This window comes from Ictalurus furcatus, chromosome 2 (assembly GCF_023375685.1).
Source record: "Ictalurus furcatus strain D&B chromosome 2, Billie_1.0, whole genome shotgun sequence".
In the NCBI taxonomy this organism is placed as follows: domain Eukaryota; kingdom Metazoa; phylum Chordata; class Actinopteri; order Siluriformes; family Ictaluridae; genus Ictalurus; species Ictalurus furcatus.
The window spans coordinates 8,290,730-8,311,321 of NC_071256.1; the positions used below are offsets into that span (position 1 = coordinate 8,290,730).

General features: G+C 37.5%; 1 protein-coding gene across 1 annotated transcript in view; it reads left to right on the forward strand.

Moving 5' to 3' along the window:
* The window catches only part of trap1 (TNF receptor-associated protein 1), a 47,177-nt gene extending 29,689 nt beyond the window's left edge, over window positions 1-17,488 (forward strand). Inside the window, exons 7-18 of the mRNA XM_053646457.1 lie at window positions 625-734; window positions 843-916; window positions 1,285-1,440; window positions 1,544-1,664; window positions 4,181-4,250; window positions 4,435-4,582; window positions 9,781-9,966; window positions 13,035-13,173; window positions 14,477-14,562; window positions 14,656-14,801; window positions 16,304-16,376; window positions 16,542-17,488. Of these exons, the coding sequence (XP_053502432.1) occupies window positions 625-734; window positions 843-916; window positions 1,285-1,440; window positions 1,544-1,664; window positions 4,181-4,250; window positions 4,435-4,582; window positions 9,781-9,966; window positions 13,035-13,173; window positions 14,477-14,562; window positions 14,656-14,801; window positions 16,304-16,376; window positions 16,542-16,643 (1,411 nt within the window). The 3' untranslated portion in view covers window positions 16,644-17,488. The remainder of the gene's footprint in view (window positions 1-624; window positions 735-842; window positions 917-1,284; window positions 1,441-1,543; window positions 1,665-4,180; window positions 4,251-4,434; window positions 4,583-9,780; window positions 9,967-13,034; window positions 13,174-14,476; window positions 14,563-14,655; window positions 14,802-16,303; window positions 16,377-16,541) is intronic.
* Window positions 17,489-20,592: the final 3,104 nt, after the last annotated feature.

The following is a 20,592-nucleotide window of genomic DNA, read 5'->3' on the forward strand; positions in this document are numbered from 1 at the left end:
AAAAAAAAGGTTTTAGTAACTATTGGCCCTTTTTACTGACCATCATAAATGCATCTCTGTCGTCTAGTTGTGTCCCTGACTTCACCAAACTGGCTGATGCCCTGCCTCTGCAAAACAAACAAACAAAAACCCCTGTTTGGAATCCCACTGTGTGTAATAATAATAGGCCCATCTACAAATGAAAGTAATATAAAAAAAAATAAATAAATAAATAAATAAAAACCTTGGAGAAAGTGGTTTCCAAACAACTATCACATCTGGAGGCATATAACCTTTTCTGAAAAATTCCAGTCTGGCTTTTATAAACAGGACAGCACAGAGATTGCACTTAGAATTTTAAATGATATTTTAATGGTCAATGGGATGTTTCCATCTTGGTGCTGCTAGATCTGAGTGTGGCTTTTGACCATGTGTTAATAGAAAGGCTTCACAATTTGGTGGGTATATCAGGGACTGCACTCAAATGGACAATTCTTTGTAAACTCTGGAAACTGTAGTGTGTGAAAATCCCAGGAGATCAGCAGTATCTGAAATACACAAATCAGCCCATCTGTTATCAACAACTAAATTGTGAGTGGAGTTGAAAGTTTGACAGTTGAAAGTAGAAGGAAACCTTTTCTGCAGCTCAGGAGTGTTCCATATTGCTGTGGCCAGTGGTGTGAGACAGGGCACTAAGATTGTCTTACACCTGAAGGACGAATGCAAGGAGTTTTCTTCTGAGGACCGTGTTAAAGGTAACCTTTATAAATAAGAGATTAGTAGTTATTTATATGTTACCTTATTGTTAGCAGTCCATTTGGTCGTTGTTTGTATTTATTTGTATTAAAATTTCTCTACTATAGAGGTTGTGAAGAAGTACAGCAACTTTGTCAGTTTCCCCATTTACCTGAATGGCAGACGACTGAACACACTGCAGGTAAGCCAACTCTTCATGCTGTACCTGATAGGATATTTTACATCACTTTATTAGTCTTTATTAGCTATATTGGATTATGTGGTGCATCCACTGTACAAGTCCCTGTGTATGAGCTGTTATTATAAAACAAAGTATTCCAATGAGCGTGCTAATATTAATGTTCAGGTTACCACTGGAACTACCTGTGCTGTTATTTGAAAATGCACACCTTTGACCAATCAGATCTGAGCGTTCAACCATGCTTTGGTATCATACAGTATAACGTTGTTTATTTACACACACACAGCTGATCGGATGATTAGCAAAACCCCACTGTAATGTGAGCTTTATAGGTTGCTCCTTTAGAAGCCTGTGTATTTCCTCTCTAGGCTCTCTGGATGATGGACCCTAAAGAGATCAGTGACTGGCAGCATGAAGAATTTTATCGCTATGTAGCAAAGGCATATGATAAACCACGCTACACACTGCACTACCGTGCTGATGCTCCCCTCAACATACGGAGCATTTTCTATGTTCCTGAGATGGTTAGTTGAACATGATGTATTGAATTAGCAGCAGATTACCATGTTTCATAAATTTGATTTCTTAGTTGCCTGATATTTTTTGGTTGTTCATGTCTGAATGTAGAAGCCTACCATGTTTGACGTGAGCAGGGAGATGGGCTCCAACGTCGCTCTGTACAGCAGGAAAGTCCTGATCCAGACCAAGGCTACAGACATTTTGCCCAAGTGGCTGCGCTTCTTGCAAGGTTGACCCAGTGTTCATTTCACCAGCTTTGTAAAATTGAGTTTGGCCAATTTAGCAATTTACTCAAACAGTTTATCATTGGTAATGCACTAAAATATTCCTTAATATAAGGATTTAGTCATAAGAATTTGGTCATACCGACTCAAAGAAGGTTTTTCCTTTTCATTTTTACTATTATCTACAATTTTTATTATCATAAAGAAGACATTGTGGTGGCTGTGGCTCAGGTGGTAGAGCAGGTTGTCCACTTATCGCAGGATTGGCGGTTCAATCCCCGGCCCAAATGAATCCACATGCCAAAGTGTCTTTGGTCAAGACACAGTACCCCAGGTTACTCATGATGGCAGTTAAGCACCTTACGTTGTAGCTCTGCTGCCATTGGTGTGTGTGTGTGAATGGGTGAATGAGAAACGGTGTAAAGCACTTTGCAGAACCACTAAGGTTAAAAGGTACTATATAAGTGCAACCTGAAGGAGCTTCACCCAAGCTAGTGCACACATGACCAGAGGGGCACTACGGACCTCGCACAGCCTTTGTGCAATGCTGCCCTGACTTATTAACATAGGAGCAGTTAAAGCTCTAGTAGTTACCTGGAAAGATTTAACCTCGAAACCTGCATTGCTACGTACACTCAAATTCTTGTTTGCTTTTTAAAATTGGTTTGTTCTTAATATAGAGCAAACTGAATCCACAGTAATCCCATGGTGATCTTTAGGCTATCCATGCAGGGCCATATTCAGCAGCAGTGAGTGATTTTCACTCACAGGATGGATCAGGCAGGTCTGGAGAGCAGAAGGAGTCAGGATCACTGGTATCTCAGGAGTATCATTTGTAGCTCGAGAGAGAGGGAGGTATTACTATCTCCCCTTTCAATGAGAGTGACACTAATCAATTGTGAGCTCCTCTATGTGGAAGAAGGTAGTTTGCGCTTTCCTCCAAATATCAGCTGCCCTGTGACAGCATGAACAGCAAAAAAAAAAAGATGCGGTGGCTATCTTCAAGTATGTTCACCTGGTTAATGGGTAAATTGGCAAATGAGCAAATTGGAGAAAAATGGGGTAAGAATCTGTTTAGAATAAAATCTATATAGAATAATAAATTGATCAAATGCTAAAGAAACAAATGACCTGAGAAATTCTTTAAATTTTTAACCTCTTAAAAGAAATGGTAGGATCTTTATGTACAGTGGTGCTTGAAAGTTTGTGAACCTGTTAGACTTTTTATATTTCTGCATAAATATGACCTAAAACATCATCAGATTTTCTAAGTTCTGAAAGTAGATAATGAGAACAAACGAGACGAAAATATACTTTTATTTCTCTTATTATTGAGAAATTATCCAATTTTACATATCTGTGAGTGGCAAAAGAATGTGAACTTTACTTTCAGAATCTGGTGTGACCCCTTTGTGCAGCAATAACTGCAACTAAACTGTTGATCAGTCCTGCACATCAGTCTGGAGGAATTTTAGTGCATTCCTCAGTACAGAACCACTTCAACACTGGGATGTTAGTGGGATTCCTCACATGAACTGCTTGCTTCAGGTCCTTCCACAAATTTTCTATTGGATTTAGGTCTGGATTTTGGCTTGGCCATTCCAAGACATTAACATTTTTCTTCTTTAACCATTCCTTTGTAGAATGACTTGTATGCTTAGGGTCGTTGTCTTGATGCATGACCCACTTTCTCTTGAGATTCAGTTCATGGACAGATTCACTGCTATAATTCAGACTTCATTGTTTAATCAATGATGAATGTTCAATAAATGTTCTTTTTTCAGAGCAGTGACTTTCTCCTTGCAACCCTGCCATGCACACCATTGTTGTTCGGTGTTCTCCTGATGGTGGACTCATGAATATTAACATAAGCAAATGTGAGAGAGGCTGGGTTACCTTGGATTCCTTCTTGATCTTGCAGACTATTACACGTTTTACTTTTTGGAGTGATCCTTGTTGGTTGACCACTCCTGGGTAGGGTAACAATGGTCTTGAATTTCTTCCGTTTGTACACACTCTGTCTAACTGTGGATTGGTGGAGTTCAAAATCTTTCGAGATATTTCTGTAAATGTTTCCAGCCTGATGAGCATCAACAACTCTTTTTCTGAAGTCCTCAGAAATCTCCTTTGTTTGTTCCATGATACACTTCCACAAACATGTATTGTGACAATCAAACTTTGATAGATCCCTGTTCTTTATATAAATTGGGGCGCTCACACACTTGTCATTCCATTGATTGGAAAAAAAAAAAAAACGGAATCTTCTTTTACCTTCAAATTAACTGCTAATCCTAGAGGTTCACACACTTTTGCCCCTCACAGAAATGTTATATTGGATTATTTTCCTCAGTACATAAATGACCAAGTATAATATTTTTGTCTCATTTGTTTAATTGGGTTCTCTTTTTCTACTTTGTGTGAAAATATGATGATATTTTGGGTCATGTTTATGCGAATATATAGAATGTTCTAAAGGGTGTACAAACTTTCAAGCACCACTGTATGTGTTTGTGTATTCTAGGAGTGGTGGACAGTGAGGACATCCCCTTGAATCTCAGCAGAGAATTACTACAGGAAAGTGCTCTCATCAGGTAAAACATGTCCTCTAATTTACTGCATTTAATTACAAGCACTTAAAGTTCAGAAAGTGCAAGAAGCCGTGCAGTCATTAAAGATTCCTGACCTTTCAAATTTTGCTGTTTAGTAAAAAAAAAAAAAAAAAAAAAAAGTTAAAATTATTAGCTCATTATTTGCTCTTTTCTTTCTGTTCCTCAGGAAATTGCGAGATGTGCTGCAGCAGCGAATCATTCGTTTCTTGTTGGACCAGAGCAAGAAAGAGCCAGAGAAATATGCTCGCTTCTTCGAGGACTATGGGCTTTTTATGAGAGAAGGCATTGTCACCAGTGCTGAGCAGGACATTAAGGTTAGAGAGACCACAAATTGAGCATTTCATCCATACCCCATGACCCGGACCCAGATAAGTGGAAGAAAATGGGTGGGTGGGTGGATGGATGGATGCATATACTGACCATTCTCAAATAATTTTTTCGCATGGTGCTCCAGGCAAAAGTAAATTTTCTCATGGTGCCCCACTGAAAATGTTTTATTAAATCACAAAGATTTTTTAAGCAATTGTCAGAGGTAAATGCAAGAAATATATTTACATAACTATGATTTAATATAATTTGCAAAATTATAATACATTTCCATAACTGTGATTCTGTGTTTGCATGTAAGTTCACATACTGACAACAGTGTCTCCCCAGCAGCATGCACAACTCTTGAATAGTGCTGTGCTAGTGATAAAAAAAAGAGAGAGAAAAAAGACGCAACAACCATATAGGAATGACACGGATGAGCTTCCACAATGCTTTCATTTTATATGTGAACATAACATGGTGTGTTGATGGGGTGTTGTATATTCTAGCAGAAATTAGTAAAATCAGGTAAGATTGTTATGTGTGCACTTTTATATTTATGGAATTTGGCAGACGCCCTTATCCAGTGCGCTTTACTGAAGTGCATTGAAGTCTCTATCAATTAAAAAAAAAATCCCGGTACTGGTTCACTAGGTCACAGACTGAGAATACCATCAGTCTTAAAACTCTGTTGTGAGGTAATGTATTAAGAAAAAAACAGACAACAATATGTTATTATTCTTTTTTTAAATGAAAAGTGCTAATTTAAGTACTTCAGGAAGAGTTTCATTTATGAGTCTTTAGACTCATTTGAAGACCGTCAGTGACTCAGCTGTTCGGGCATCTAGGTAAAGTTCCTTCCACCACCTAGGTGCCAAAACAGAAAAAAGTCTTGATGCGTGCCTTCCTTGTGCTCTGAGAGATGGTGGCACCAGTCTAGCAGTGCTAGAGTTTTGGAGGGAGCGTGGTGCAGTGTGGGGTGTGAAGTGATTTGAGGTAAGTGGGTGATAGTCCATTTTTGGCTTTGTAGGCAAGCATCAGAGTTTTAAATCTGATGTGGGCAGAGGAAGCAGTGGGTTGGTGTGGGAGAACCTAGGAAGGCTGAAAACAAGCCAGGCAGCTGCATTCTAGATCAGGTCGAATGACGCTCAGAGGTAGACCTGCCAGGAGTTAGTTGCTGTAGTCCAGTCTCGAAATGACAGGAGACTGAACCAGCACCTGAGTGGCCTGTATGGATAGAAATGGACGAATTCTTCTGATGATGTAAAGGAGAAATAAACATGAGCATATCAGATTAGCAATGTGAGAGGAAAAGGACAGTTGATTGTCCATGGTTACCCCAAGGTTGCATGCAATAACCGAAAGTGTGATCAGAGAGTTGTCAAGGGAGATCACAAGTTCCTGACATGGTGATGAATCAGCGGGGATGAACAACAGTTCAGTTTTACTGGGATTAAGTTTTAGCTGATGAGCTGCCCTGCCATCCATGATGAGATGTCTGGCAGACATGCCGAGATCTGAGCAGAACTGAGTGATCTACAGATTGGATCTGAGGGAGGGAAGGAGAGGATGAGTTGAGTGTCATCTGCATAGCAGTGGTATGAGAACCCATGTGAGGATATGACTTCACCAAGAGACAGATTATAGAGGGAGAACAGAAGCAGACAAAGTACTGAGCCTTGTGGGACATCAGTGGAGAGTCTGCGGGGAGCAGATGTGGATCCCCTCCACGAAACCTGGTATGAGCTACCTTCCTGTTAGGAAGCAAACAGGTGCCATGCTGCACCACAAATTCCATGACTCATGTGGGTGAACAAGAGATTCTTGTGGTTGACTGTCAAATGCTGTGAAAGGGCCAGGAGGATGAGGACTGATGACAGTTTGGCTCATCTAGCAGCATGTAGCTTCTCAGTGACTGCCAAAAGGGCAGTCTTTGAGGAATGTGCCGCTTTGAAGCTAGACTGGTTAGGATCTGGGAAGTTGTTCTGTGAGAGGTAGAGAGACAGTTGATTGTAGACAGTGCATTCAAGGATTTTAGAAAGAAAAGAGAGACGTGATGCCAGTCAGTAGTTGCCGAGGTAGGAGGGATCCAGAGTGAGTTTCTTCAGGATGAGAATAACCCTTGCTCTCTTGAATGCAGTTGGTACATGACCAGATGATATGGACCTATTGATGATAGTCATGATGACGGGGAGGAGGTTTTGTGAGATGGTCTGGAGGGACTGGGGATGGTAGAAGGGACTGGATCCAATTGGCAGGTGGTGAATCCCAGGACAAGATGACCTGCAGGACCTATTCTGTTGCTAGATTAGAAATATGTGCCAATGAAGGACAAGGGGAATCTTCATTGGGTAGGAGTTAGGGTAGAAGTGAAGGTCTGGCAGTTTACTTTCAATCTTCTTATCATAAAAGGTGACGAAGTCATCAGCAGTCAGGGAGGACAATCCAATTAAAAAATATTCACTCATAAGCAGAGTATAATGCTCTTGCAGTGTGCATAAGCAGCATATTTATCGCATCTGGCTTAATGAAATTATCTTAGGCAGCGATCATGCTGCTGTGAGTGGCTTATTAACCATTTAGTCTGTTTAGTTTCTTTGGTAGAGGTAAAAGGGTTGGTAAAATTTGAAACTCTGTCACCTCTGTCTAGTCCCTCACAATGTGAACTAGGAAAAAAGAATATAACAGGGAAGTGAATTTCAGAAAACTCATTCAGAAAGATCAACATTGTTCTTTCTTTTGCAGTCTGTGGTAAATTAACCACACAAGCCATACTTAATAGTTCAATTCAGTTCAGTTTTATTTGTAAAGCGCTTTAAACAATGGACATTGTGTCAAAGCAGCTTAACAGAAATTCAGGATATAGATTTTAAATGTATGAATTTATCCCTAATGAGCAAGCCAGTGGCGAGGAAAATAGGAAATATGGAAAGAGATACAGGGTCACAGGGCTCTAGGGTAACAGTTTCTTTTAGGAGCACTTGTGCTTCTAATTACAAAAATTTAGGAGCCCAGTTGAAGTTTAGTTTTTGTTGTTTTTTGGGGTTTTTTTTGGTTTTTTAGAGACGGTAAGGTTCATGACCCACAATATAACACAGAAGTAGGCATGAGAAAACTTGAGCTTGTCAATTATGACAGAATTTAGGAACATAGTGTGAGCCATGACAAATTAATTTACCCTCTGATAAACTAAATGTAATATTTTCGGTTATTTTTTGCAGGCTGTATGCAAAAAACAACCATTAACTACCTTGTAAACAAATACAATAAACCTCAATGTTCAGTCTTTGAAGTGTGCACCTCTTAAATATATTTAAAGCTACACTATTAGACATTTTCCACTGTCATGGTTCTGGGCTGGAGTCAGTTCTCGAACCGCTCTCTGTATATTGTGTATATATCTGAATTATCTCATATAGGATGTGATTGGGTGAGTTCATTTATCTGCCAAATACAAAGCGCTTTAGTTTAATGGTGTTCATTAGGGATGCTCCGACCAGGATTTTTTTTTGACCGAAACCAATCCAGATACCAATATTTTTTTGTTTAAGCGTTAATCAGGAGGTCTGTCATAAGCAGTTAAATGTAAGCTCTCTACTCATGGTCACTGTTAACTGAGTTAAAATAATAGCAATGAGAAATACTGTTCGTTAATTGATAAATACACAAGCATAAAATATTTATTTTTAAATAGTTGAAACAATAAAGAGTCCTAATTAAAAGTAGACTAACACAAGCATGATCCATATTAGGAAAAAAGGTTAATAGCCTTCTAAGGAAATAGCTTACTATGCTTAATGTCAAATTGATATAAAATACAACCCATAGTAATGAAACATTATTTAATTTCTCATTTTATTTATATTTTATGAAGTTATATCTATTTTTTATATTAAATTATTTTATTTTAACTAAGCACATGCCCAACGCTGCTGTGTCTACACAAGCATGTCACAGTCGCAGGTTCAGGTCATTTTGCGGAATCAATAAAAGATGGCGGTTTGTGAGATCAGCAAGTTGAGAGGAGCAGATGATTTACAGTATTACTCTTCATCATAATGGCTTCTTTGCAGTATTTACACACTTGTTCGGTTGACTGAGTTGATGAACAGCAGTTTGAAAGTAACTGTTGCACGGTGTAGATGCATTTTGGACTCCCTGTAGTTTTTATTCCGATTGTATTATACAACTACAAACAGGTCACTCGCACCGGTACAAATAAATATTTATTCACAGTCGCACAAAGTACTTTTCAGTCGCAAATGCAAGTGAAATGGTCGCACTGTAGAGTCGACCCTGGGTCATCAAGTCCCACACAAACAGACTAAAGTGCAGCTTCTTCCCTAGAGCTGTAGCTTCCACCCCCTTATCAATGTGCAATATACCTCCAATGATTTTATATCAAATATGCAATATATACATTTCAATTATCATGTGCAGTATCTGTATATATTTTACACTGTACTTTTTTAGTTATTCTTAATTCATTATTTTTAAACGCTTTAATTTTAAGTGTAATGTTTAAGTGTACTTTGTTGCTTTCTGTGTTGCGTTACAAATGACAAACACTGACGAAACTGAACAACTCATTAAACACCTTCACATGTGGAGAGAGGAAAAAGATGCTAGCCAGCTTTAACGAGCCACTTTTACGTTTATGAGAACAGGACATCACACCTTGCAGCTGAAACGCTGACTAATGACTTTGCAAAGTTTCTCAAGGGCGCAAACATGATGTCCTATACGTGTTCATCAGCTACTATGTTTTAAAATTAATTGGTAATTTAATCCACCGCTGAACTTTGATCGTTCATCTCTATTTGAATTTACATCCTCTACACTGCTGGAGGAGTCTGATGCACTCACCAATTGTAATGTTAAATAACAATAGTAAGCTAATTATAAAAAATAAGCTGAGAAGTGATGAAAACTAACTGTAATTATTACTTATTTAGAGATTCATGTTTAGTCAGTGAATACTTACAATCACACCTAGCACACAGTTTAGCAGACAGTTTCTATGCATGAAAGTTTCTAGGTACCACTTCATATTCTAATAATTGGTGAAATGTACATACCTATTTGTAATGTGAATCTATTTAATTATAACCATTTGAATTACAGTTTAATGTTCCCTATACATGTTTGTACATGTTAGAACAGTATCTTATGTTTTTAATTATTTTAATTTACCATGCGTCAGGAGGACATAGCCAAGCTGCTCCGCTTTGAGTCCTCAGCATTGCCTGCTGGGCAGCAAACCAGCCTCATGGACTATGCCTCACGCATGAAGGCAGGCACCAGAAACATTTACTACTTGTGTGCTCCCAACCGCCATCTGGCTGAACACTCACCATACTTCGAGGCCATGAAAATGAAGGACATGGAGGTGAGCCCAAAATCTTCCAGGTCAGAAGACGTGTCAGGATTTAATAAAATAATGGTTGAAACTATGGGAAAAAATGTGCATCCCAGTTTTACAGTTTTCACTATATTACAATATTTATATAGCTTACTTTACATATACAGTCATGTGGAAAAAATAAGTACATTCCATGGAAATTGTTGGACAAGCAAACATTTGATCATCTTTGAAACAGTGCCTATTAATAATGTTGATATACTTGAACAAAACCACAAGGAAAATTTGACTTTTCACTAATAAAAAAGAATATTCAAAAGAAATATCAATAGATGTGATATACTTCTGTGGCAAAAGTAAATACACCCTTGGCATCATAAGCTAGTATTGCCCCCTTCAGAAGAAAGAACTTCTTGTAGGCATTTTTCATAATTGTCCACCAGGCTTGCTGAAATTTTTGGACACTTTTCCATGCATTATTCTTTCAGCTACAAGATGTTTGAGGATTTTCTTGCATGTTCTGCTTGTTTCAAATCCCCCCACAACAATTCAATGGGATTCAAAACTGGGCTTTAACTAGGCCATCCGTTTCCCTCCATTTATTCTTTTTGAGCCATTCCTTTGTGTATTTGCTAGTGTGCTTAAGATCATTATCGTGTTGAAAGGTCCACTTTTGGTTCAACTTTCAGACAGATGGCCTTGCATTATATTTAAGCACTCTTTGATATGATGCAGAATACATACAGTCCTCGAGTCAGCAAAGTAACCCGAAACCATAACATTTCCACCACCGTGCTTCACAGTTGGTATGAGGTGCTTCTCCTAAAAAGCTGTCTTTGGTCTGCGCAAACATGTCTGCTGTTACTGTGGCCAAAGAACTCTTTGATTTGTCTGTCCAGTGCACATTATTCCAAAAGGCGTGGTCTTTGCCTATATGCTATATGTAATCTTGCAAAAGCTTTATCCTGGCAAGCCTCCCATGCAGGTCAAATTTGTGCAATCTCATTCTGATTGTAGAAGCATGCACTTTGACACCAACAGTTGCACGATTTACTAGCAGGTCCTGTGATGAAATTTTAGGGTTCCTGGAGACTTCTTTTTGCATCAGACAAAAAAAAACGGCTGCTTTTGGGCTGAATTTGCTGAGGCAAGCAGTCCTGGACAAATTGGCAGTCGTTTGAAATCTGCGCCATTTGTAGATTATTTTCTTTACAGTGGAATGATGTATTTCAAATAATTTGGAGATCTTTTTAAAACCCTAAAGATTCATAGGCATCCACAACCTTTTTTTCTTAAGGCCTTACAGAACTCTTTAGATCTTGGCCTGATGACACCACACACCTCAATAACAAAGGGAACACCAGACACTAGATATGAGGTTTAAATAAGACAAGTTCCACCTGTGCTCCCTAAGCAGGTTCTAATCACTGGCACCCAATCTTGAACATCTGATTCTAATTTTATGGATTTGCAGGTGTGATAAATGTAGGGGTATACTTATTTTTTCCATGTGATTGATCTGTTTGTTTTTTTTTCATTTAAATTGTGAAAATTACTACAAAATGTCAATTTTGTGTAATTTGATAGTGTATCAACTTTATTAATAGGCACTTTCAAAGAGGATCAAATGTTGTGAATGTGTCTTGTGAATTTACTGAAATGTTTTGTTAAGAGTATTGCACTTGCTTCCTCTACCAATAAAATAAAAAGAAATGGCATTTTATCTATAATCCCAATTCCGAAAAGTTGGAACAGTATGGAAAATGCAAACAAACAAACAAAAAGGAGTCATTTGAAAAGGCAATTCACCCTGTACTATATTGAAAACACATTATTAACACATTATTTGATGTTTTACTTATACACTCATTTCAAATATGATGCTTAACACTTAAGTGTTAACACTTATTATGAACACTTAAGTCTTTGGGCACTGAAGACACCAGTTGGTTAAGTTTAGCAAGTGGAATTTTTCCCCATTCATCCATTATGCATTTCTTTAGCTGCGCAACTCTACGGCGCTTTCGTTGCCTTATTTTGCACTTCATAATGCGCCACACATTCTCAATTGGAGACAGGTCAGGACTGCAGACAGGCCATGCTAGCACCCGCACTTGCGCTTGCACAACCATGCTCTTGTAATCCAGGCAGAATGTGGTTTGGCGTTGTTTTACTCTGGATGATAGCATATGTTGCACCTAAATGTGTATATTTCTTTCTGCATTAATGATGCCCGCACAGTTACGCTGTGGGCACTGACACACCCCCATAACATGACACATTCTGGCTTTTGGACCTGACACTGATAACACCTTGGCTGGTTCTTTTCCTTTTTGGCCCGTAGAATACGACAGCTGTTTTGTCCAAAAACTATTTGAAATGTTGACTCATTGGACCACAAAACACGGTTCCACTGTGCTACTGTCCATCTCAGATGAGGCCGAGCCAGAGAAGTCGGCGGCACTTCTGCCCTTTACGCACGATAACATTTGACCGGAGTCCTTGAATATTTTAATTATAGAAGGTGCACTGTAGAAGGTGAAATGCCCAAAATGTTGTTCTCAAAGGTTTATTATTTGCTGACACATCTGTTGGCAGACTCTCGAGCCTCGACCCATCCTTGCTCTTGAAGGACTAGGCCTTTTTTGGAAGCTCCAAAGGACTAGGCCTTTTTTGGATGCTATGATTAGATGATTGCCTCACCTGTTTCACATCACCTCCTTATTTCTACTTGTCACATCGCTATTAGTCCTAAATTGCCCCTGTCCCAACTTTTTTGGAATGTGTTGCATGCAACCTTCAAAAAACTATGCAGTTGATTAGGTAAAACATCAAATACCTTGTCTTTGTTTATTTTTTTGTTGAAATGCAAGCCAAAGTACATTTACAAATCAGTCATCTTTGTTTTTATTAGCATTTTCCATAATGTCCCAACTTTTTTGGAATTAGGGTTGTATATTACACCTTTTTCAAAAGCAGAATAACCTATTGTGAAAATCTTCCACACACCAATCTTAAATGTAACCAGACAAGGTGATTCTAAATTGTCAATTGATGCCCTGATTTCATCCTGTCTTTTCCGACTCACCCTGCAGGTGCTGTTCTGTTATGAGCAGTTTGATGAGCTAACGCTGCTCCACCTCAGAGAGTTCGACAAGAAGCAGCTCATGTCTGTGGAAACTGACATTGTAGTTGACCACTACAAGGAAGAAAAGTTTGAAGCTAGCAAGCTAGGTAAGATGTGTTCTTTTATTTTTATTTATTTTTTTATCCTGCACCCTCTTGTTCTTGTACTTGCAATATGCATCAAATGTAATATGTAACAGTTCATACTGAACACATATACCTCCACATATAAACACATACGTCATGTAAGCACTGTTGAGGGTTCTGAGTTTTAAGAAACATTCCAATTCATTTTACCTGCAACATGCAGGCTACCCTCTATACCAAGCCAATGGCCGTCAGACTGAACACAAAATAAACTGTTATTGTGAAAAAGTGGAAGGACTTTGCTGCCTGGATACAGTTGAGACCGAAAGTTTACATTCTCTAGACTAAAGATATTCAGCCTCTGTTTTTCACAACTCCACACATTTCATGTTACCAGACATTTTGGCAAGTCAATCTACTTTCTTCATATCAGAGATTTTTAATCCAAAGGACACCATCCAAACTGTGAAGAATAGGGGTGGTAACATCATGTTGTGGGGCTGTTTTGCTGGAAAAGGGTGTCGGGCTAAAATATTAAGGGTTTATTACTTAGCTCTACTATAACCAAAGACGGAAATACAACCCCAATTCCAAAAAAGTTGGGACGCTGTGTAAAATGTAAATAAAAACAGAATGCAATGATTTGTGAATGTCATACACCCATGTTACATAGAACATAGAAAACTTAGCAAATGTTTAAACTGAGAAAATGTACCATTTTAAGGAAAAATAAGGTAATTATTAATTTGATGGATGCAACATGTCTCAAAAATATTTGGGACAGGGGAAACAAACGGCTGGAAAAGTAAATGTTACTAAAAAGAAAATAGCTGGATGTTATTTGGCAGTAATATGATTGGGTATAAAAAGAGCATCTTAGTGAGGCAGAGTCTTTCTGAAGTAAAGATGGGATGGAATCTGAATGGAAGCAGCTGTTGATCTAAAACCTGTATATACCTTTCAGCATTGATGCCTTTCCAGATGCAAAAGCTGCTCATTCCATAGGCACTAATGCACCCCCATACCGTCTGCTTTGTCAAATGCACAGTAGAATATTAAGTGGGCTGTGGATCTGTGGATACACTACTGTGGTTGATGGTATGAATCCCTATCAAAATAGGGATAAGGATAAAATAATGATCTTGACACGTTTATTAATGTTAACACCTCAGTTGTTTCTCAGTTGCATCTTTGTTATGGCCAAGACATTAAATCATGACCACTTTAATGTTCAAGCACTGATTATATATTGTAAATTTATTGCTATTGTATGTATTATAGTATGTTCTTTTTTTTATTCTTCTTCATTTATTACCAATGTTAGCATCAGAACAATTAAGCGAGCAGCATGCTGAGGATCTAATGGCCTGGATGAGGAACTGTCTTGGTCAGAAAGTCACAAATATCAAGGTTAGACAAACAGTTTACTCAGAATGTGTTGTGAACGTTAGAACTGAAATGTAATTTTGAAGATTGAAAGCATTTGTCTACATGCTTTATCAGGTGACCCCTCGTCTGAACACTCACCCTGCCATGATCACAGTGCTGGAGATGGGAGCATTACGACATTTCCTTCGCACTCAGCAGCTGGCACGCACTGTGGAGGAGAGGGCACAGATCCTGCAGCCCACACTAGAGATCAATGCTGGGTAAGAAAAAAAATGGTGTATTTTATGGTGCATCATCTCTGTCTTTCTTTGTTTATTCCAATCTGGCTTTGTGATTCTTACTGCTTATGAGTGGTTTGCATCTTGTGGTATGGCCTCTATCTCTGAAGTCTTCTTCGAATGGTGGATTGTGATACTTTCACCCTGCCCTGTGGAGGTTGTTGGTGATGTCACTGACTGTTGTTTTTGGGTTTTTCTTCACAGCTCTTACAATGTATCTTGATGTTGGCTTATCCATTTTAACAGCAAATTCAGTCTTCATGGATGAAACTGAAGTCTAAAACTAAGAGTAGATGTTCAGAGCTGTTTATTGTTTAAACAAGCAATCTAACAGAACACACCTTGGTAACAAAATACCTCTCAGTCACATGTTCCATTGTTTTTGCTTGCTACAAAGTGGGTTGTCTGATACAAAATATTCTATGTTCTATATCATTTAACACATCTACATGTAAATACCAGGAAATAAAAGCTGAAATTCTAAACTCTCTTCTTATTTTTATCTTTTGATATCTATTTGATCTTTTTATCTTTTGTTATCATTCCAATTGTTTCAGAGGGAACTGTATGACTACAGTATACACCAACATGTCTATCTTCCAGTATCTCTATCGCATAGAAAAATTCAAATAAGAAAAATTAATACCAGGAATTTTAACTTCACTTTAAATTTAAAAGTTTCAAACACAAAACATGGGAGCACTGGTTGAAAGCAGAATTATTGCTAGATAAATCTAAAACTGTGTATTAAACTGTTCGGCTCTACACTGTGCCCATTGTCCTGTTTTAGTAGTTACTGTACTGTCCTGTGTTTTTAGCACACGTCTTCACGTGCACTTTATGTAGAATGTTTGCAGATCTTATTTAGTTCTATGTCATCTCATGTGGTTAGTGTGTTGTTTTATGCAGCACCGTGGTCCTAGAGGAAGGTTGTTTCGTTTCACCGTGTACTGTACCAGCTGTATACGGTTGAAATAAAACCACTTGAATAATCTTAACCGATGCTCCATCCACACCACATCACCCTTGATTTCCGTCTCCTGTCTGACAGGGACACCATACTGGCAAAAATGGAACAAAATTTTTAATTTGAACTCTTTGCTCTTTTCAAATTTGAACTGTTTGGTGAATTTTCTTTCAGCAATCTGCTTAAGTTGGCTTAATGTAATATAAACAATGGGGTTAAAAGGAATAGCGCTTCTTAAGTCAGTATTGATTACAGTCCTGTGAAAAAGTATTTGCACTCCCTTGTGACAGTAGAGATGACAGTTGTCATTGGTTAATTGCATGAATGTGCAGGTGCATCCACTAATAAAGTGGATGGTCTGTAGTTGTATATCTGTGTACAGTATATAGTATTAGTTGACATTGGTATAAGCAAAATGATTCCTACCAATTTCCTGATGAGAGCATTCATAATAAAGTATTTTATCACATTATATAGAACTGTATTTTGAAAGTGGAACATTTTGCCTTTCTTGCAGGCATGACCTCATCAGAAAGCTTCATGTGCTGAAAGACTCTAATCCTGAACTTGCACAGCTGCTTCTTGAGCAGGTTTGTTAGACTTAAGAACCAAACTGATAATTTGACTATTAGTTCAAGAAGTCATCCCTGTATATTAGCCCCCCCCACCACCACCACACACACACACACTGACACACATTACATAGGTAACTTGCCTACATATCAACAGTCATCTCTCATTGTTTGATGTTTCAGATTTTTGACAACGCTATGATAACAGCTGGTCTGAATGATGACCCTCGGCCAATGATCTCTCGCTTAAATGAACTGCTGACCAAAGCCCTGGAGAAACATTGAGACCAGGACTGGAGATTGGAGAAACCTGTCCCTAAGGAATACTTTGTTTTGCATCATTACAACCATCTACAAATGTAGTAAATTTTTTGTCATAATTTGTCCTACACTTTGCTGAATATGTCCAGACTAAATCCCCATAAATGTCACAGGTCTTGTGCAGATTAACAGCTGCTCATCTAAAAGTAGATTTATTCTTTTCATGGCTCCGAGTCGGATGTAGGACTGTAGGACAAAGATGATGAGAGGACTCTGTTACTGCACATATCTGTTTTCTTCCAGCTTTTGGGCATTTCTATTACCTTTCTTTTGCTTGCTACAATGCATCAGACACATTGATTTATTATAAAGTTGGGCTCTGCTGATCTTTTGCTGCTGCACAGTAAGACCGGTTTTGAAAGTCATGCAGAGCATGGATTCAGCAGAGCTCTCCACTCAAATGAATGCAAAGTGGTGCTCATGGACACACAACATTAAAGCTGCAATATCAGCTTCTGCTGAACTCTTGTCTGTTATTGATATTGCCTTTTTGTCTTTATTCATCAGCAGGATTGTAATATTCATAAAACTTTGTATTTATGTTGAAAGTTCAGATCTCCGTTGCTTATGAGACTCACAAGATGTTTGTGACTTTAAAACGTCCAGGTCCAAAAACATAAAAATGTAAGGAAGGAATGGATGCTGTATTAAATAATTGTATGAAAGGGATTAAAAAACTAGTGGGGGGGGAATCCATTTAAAAAATTAGGACAAAATAGTTATTTAATGAAATGGGCAAGCTCATTTAAAAAAGCACTGTTGACTTTATTTCATTTGCATATTTCCAAATAAAATAAACTGCATTTCCACTTGCCTGTCTGACAATATTTGCTACATCATTCTTTACTCAGGTCATAATCACCATCAATGTTGAAAACAAATTTTCCTGGAATTTTATTGAAATAACAAGCTATTTAGATGTAATATTAATTGAAAGTGGATTAAAATTATGTCTCTTTCTATGTCTTGAACCACTTTTTCATTCCAAGGGTTAGGATTACACATCAGGTCTGGATTCTCCCAACCTTTTGTGTTCAAAAAGGCATATAGCCCCACAAGCTAATTACAACACAGCACACATGCTGTTTTTTTTTCACAAGCAATTCTATCACATATCACTGCTTATATCACTATTTCACTTAAGCAACATAAACATACAGACGGACAAGTTGACTTGTTTTTTAACTAAATATATTGTACATATCATTATGGGTCTATACATGTGCTGTGGTGTAACCAGAAACTAATTTCAGAGGGATAAGGAAATATACTAAATGAAATCAGTTTTTATGATCTGTACAATGTGGATTCAGGTGGATTTCAGACAGCAGTAGGAGCGGTGATGACACAAATTTGTTATTTATCCTAATCGTTTAAGGCACCATTTACCACCAAACGATCTTTCCATATCATTGCCGTGAAACACATTTATGATGCTCAAAAAGCTTAAAAGAACATTTGAATAATAATGACACCTTATTTTATAAATCCTGAACTACTTTTCTTACAATACATGTATTGCAGTGGTTTGAGTTGTTATTACAAAATAAATATATGAAAATGTAATATTTTATTTGTGTCATTATTGTCTCGTATTAATATTGTCTCGTTAATATCAGAATAATGTCTCGTATCGTGGATTTAGTGTATCATCTCATGCCTATTAATCATTGTATAGTATGTTATTAGGACATCATGATATTTAGTTAAAGCTTTCATGTGTCACAACATATCTGTATTCACTATGAAAGCTAATTTTTTTAAAAGGAAAATATTATATTGCTAAAGAGACTGCATGCCTATTATTTACAAAGTGCGTGCAACAGATAACAGTCTGCAGTGGATGTCAGAAAAATTACTAATTTTAATCAGAATTAGTTTTTAATGGTACAAAGAATGTTATTAACATTTTGGTTTGTGAGGCAAAGACCTGAATAAACAGCGGTTCTATATATTTCTACATGTATAGGGCTGAGCTCTCTGACCAGCAGGGCCATTATTGTTCTGGATCACACAGAGACATGCACAAGGTATGGATAATCTCTCACTATCAATTTGACAAAAATTATGTTGCCTTTATGCAGAATAATAGTTATATCATACACTGTCAATTAAATGATTTATGACCCTGTGTAAGTTATAACCCCTTTGTGTTCCCAATGGCAAACAGTTCTGTATGAGCACCTAATTTATGACAGGAGGGATAACCCTATTGATCTGCACCAGCGTTCATCCTGGCACCTGTTTGTCTGGTACTATCCTTCCTAGGGATGTGTATTGTCAGGGGCCTCCCCCCAACAAAATTTGCTAATGTAATGAGATTGTTGTGAAACTTGCTTCTCACAGTATTAGTCCACACACAATGTATACATTTTTGTGTATATAACTGAATGGATTAATTAACTGATGGTTAATATTGGTTATACGTGTGTATGTATTAATGTGGGGGGTTTGTTTTGTGTAACTCTGCTGTTAGAAAATACATGATGGTTGAATGTGAACATAAATGAGCAGAATGTATGTTTGTGAAATAGCTGAAACATTTGTTGATTAAATTTTTTGAGAAAATGGTGTGACTTTGAATAAAAATTTACTGAAATAAAACATCTAAAACAGATAAACCATCGATATGGCCAAAGAAATAATAATAAAAAAAATTTACATACCTTCTAAACAGGGTTCCTTTAGGAGGTAAATGTTTAAAAGTGCTGTTTAAAAGAATTGTGTGTATTACGTGCCTTCAACCATAACACTTTAGCAGGTAAAATGCTTAAAGTGTTGCTTAAAAGAATCAAGCGTTTAGTTTAAACTAGAAAACAAGTTTTTTGGGAGATGTCTTGTAGGTGCGGATATACAGACCTGATGGTAAATACAGAAGATCATGCCTATACACCACCCACCACACGTGTTGCTGCGCTTAAATAATGGTTAAGACGTTGTAGTTAAAACACAGAAGAAACTCTGCAATGACTCTGTTACAATGGCTGCTCCGAGAAATCCTAATACTCCTAGAAGAATGCTGTGTATTTCACCAACAATAGGACCTGTTTAAATGAGAGAGGACCTGACTTTTGCTCCAAGGAAAAAAACAAGATGTTAGTTTGACAATTTCTTCATGAAGATATTGAAAAGATGTTGTGTGAAATAAATTGGTGGAGACACACTGAGTCCATTTCCATTCCAAAGAGCATGATGGAAAGGAGTATACAAGAGTAATTGGGGTGACCTAATGCTTAGGAGTTCTACAGTACTTCAACTTGGGAACATTCCAACATGGCCCTCAGAGTGGCATTAGCTAAGGTATATAATATAGATCAGATCACCAGAATGTCCTGATCTGGAGTCAAAATTATTACTTTTTATTTCGTTGTATGGGTTTATGACAGTGAGCAGTCGTGTATACTATAAGCCAAAGGTATAGAAGCAGTTTATTTTTAAAGGTTCTAAAATAATTTAACAGTTAAGTCCTCTTTCCAACAGACCAGCAATTTAAACATTTAGTGTAAACTAGTGTAAAAAGTTTTCAAAAATGTATGTTGAATCAACAAGGCTGATGAACACTTTATAGTTGGTTTTGTGACGGTACGTCATTCCCTTCAAATACTATTGAGCTTTATATTATGATATACTTTTTGTATGAGCCCACTCGTTAGTGAAATACATGGCAATATTTACACATGATTTTATCATTTAGATTAATAAATATCTAAAATCTAAAAGCTGTATTTTATAGCAGACACCTAGATGAAAACACGTATTGTCAGAGCACATTTGACGAAAAGTGACTTTCTACACTTCAAATCTCACATTTTCCCCCTAATCATACTTCATTATTATATAATGGATTTTAATGTAAACAAGACTATTTCCTATCAATTTCCATCAGAAACCTGCAAACTATCATATTATGTGA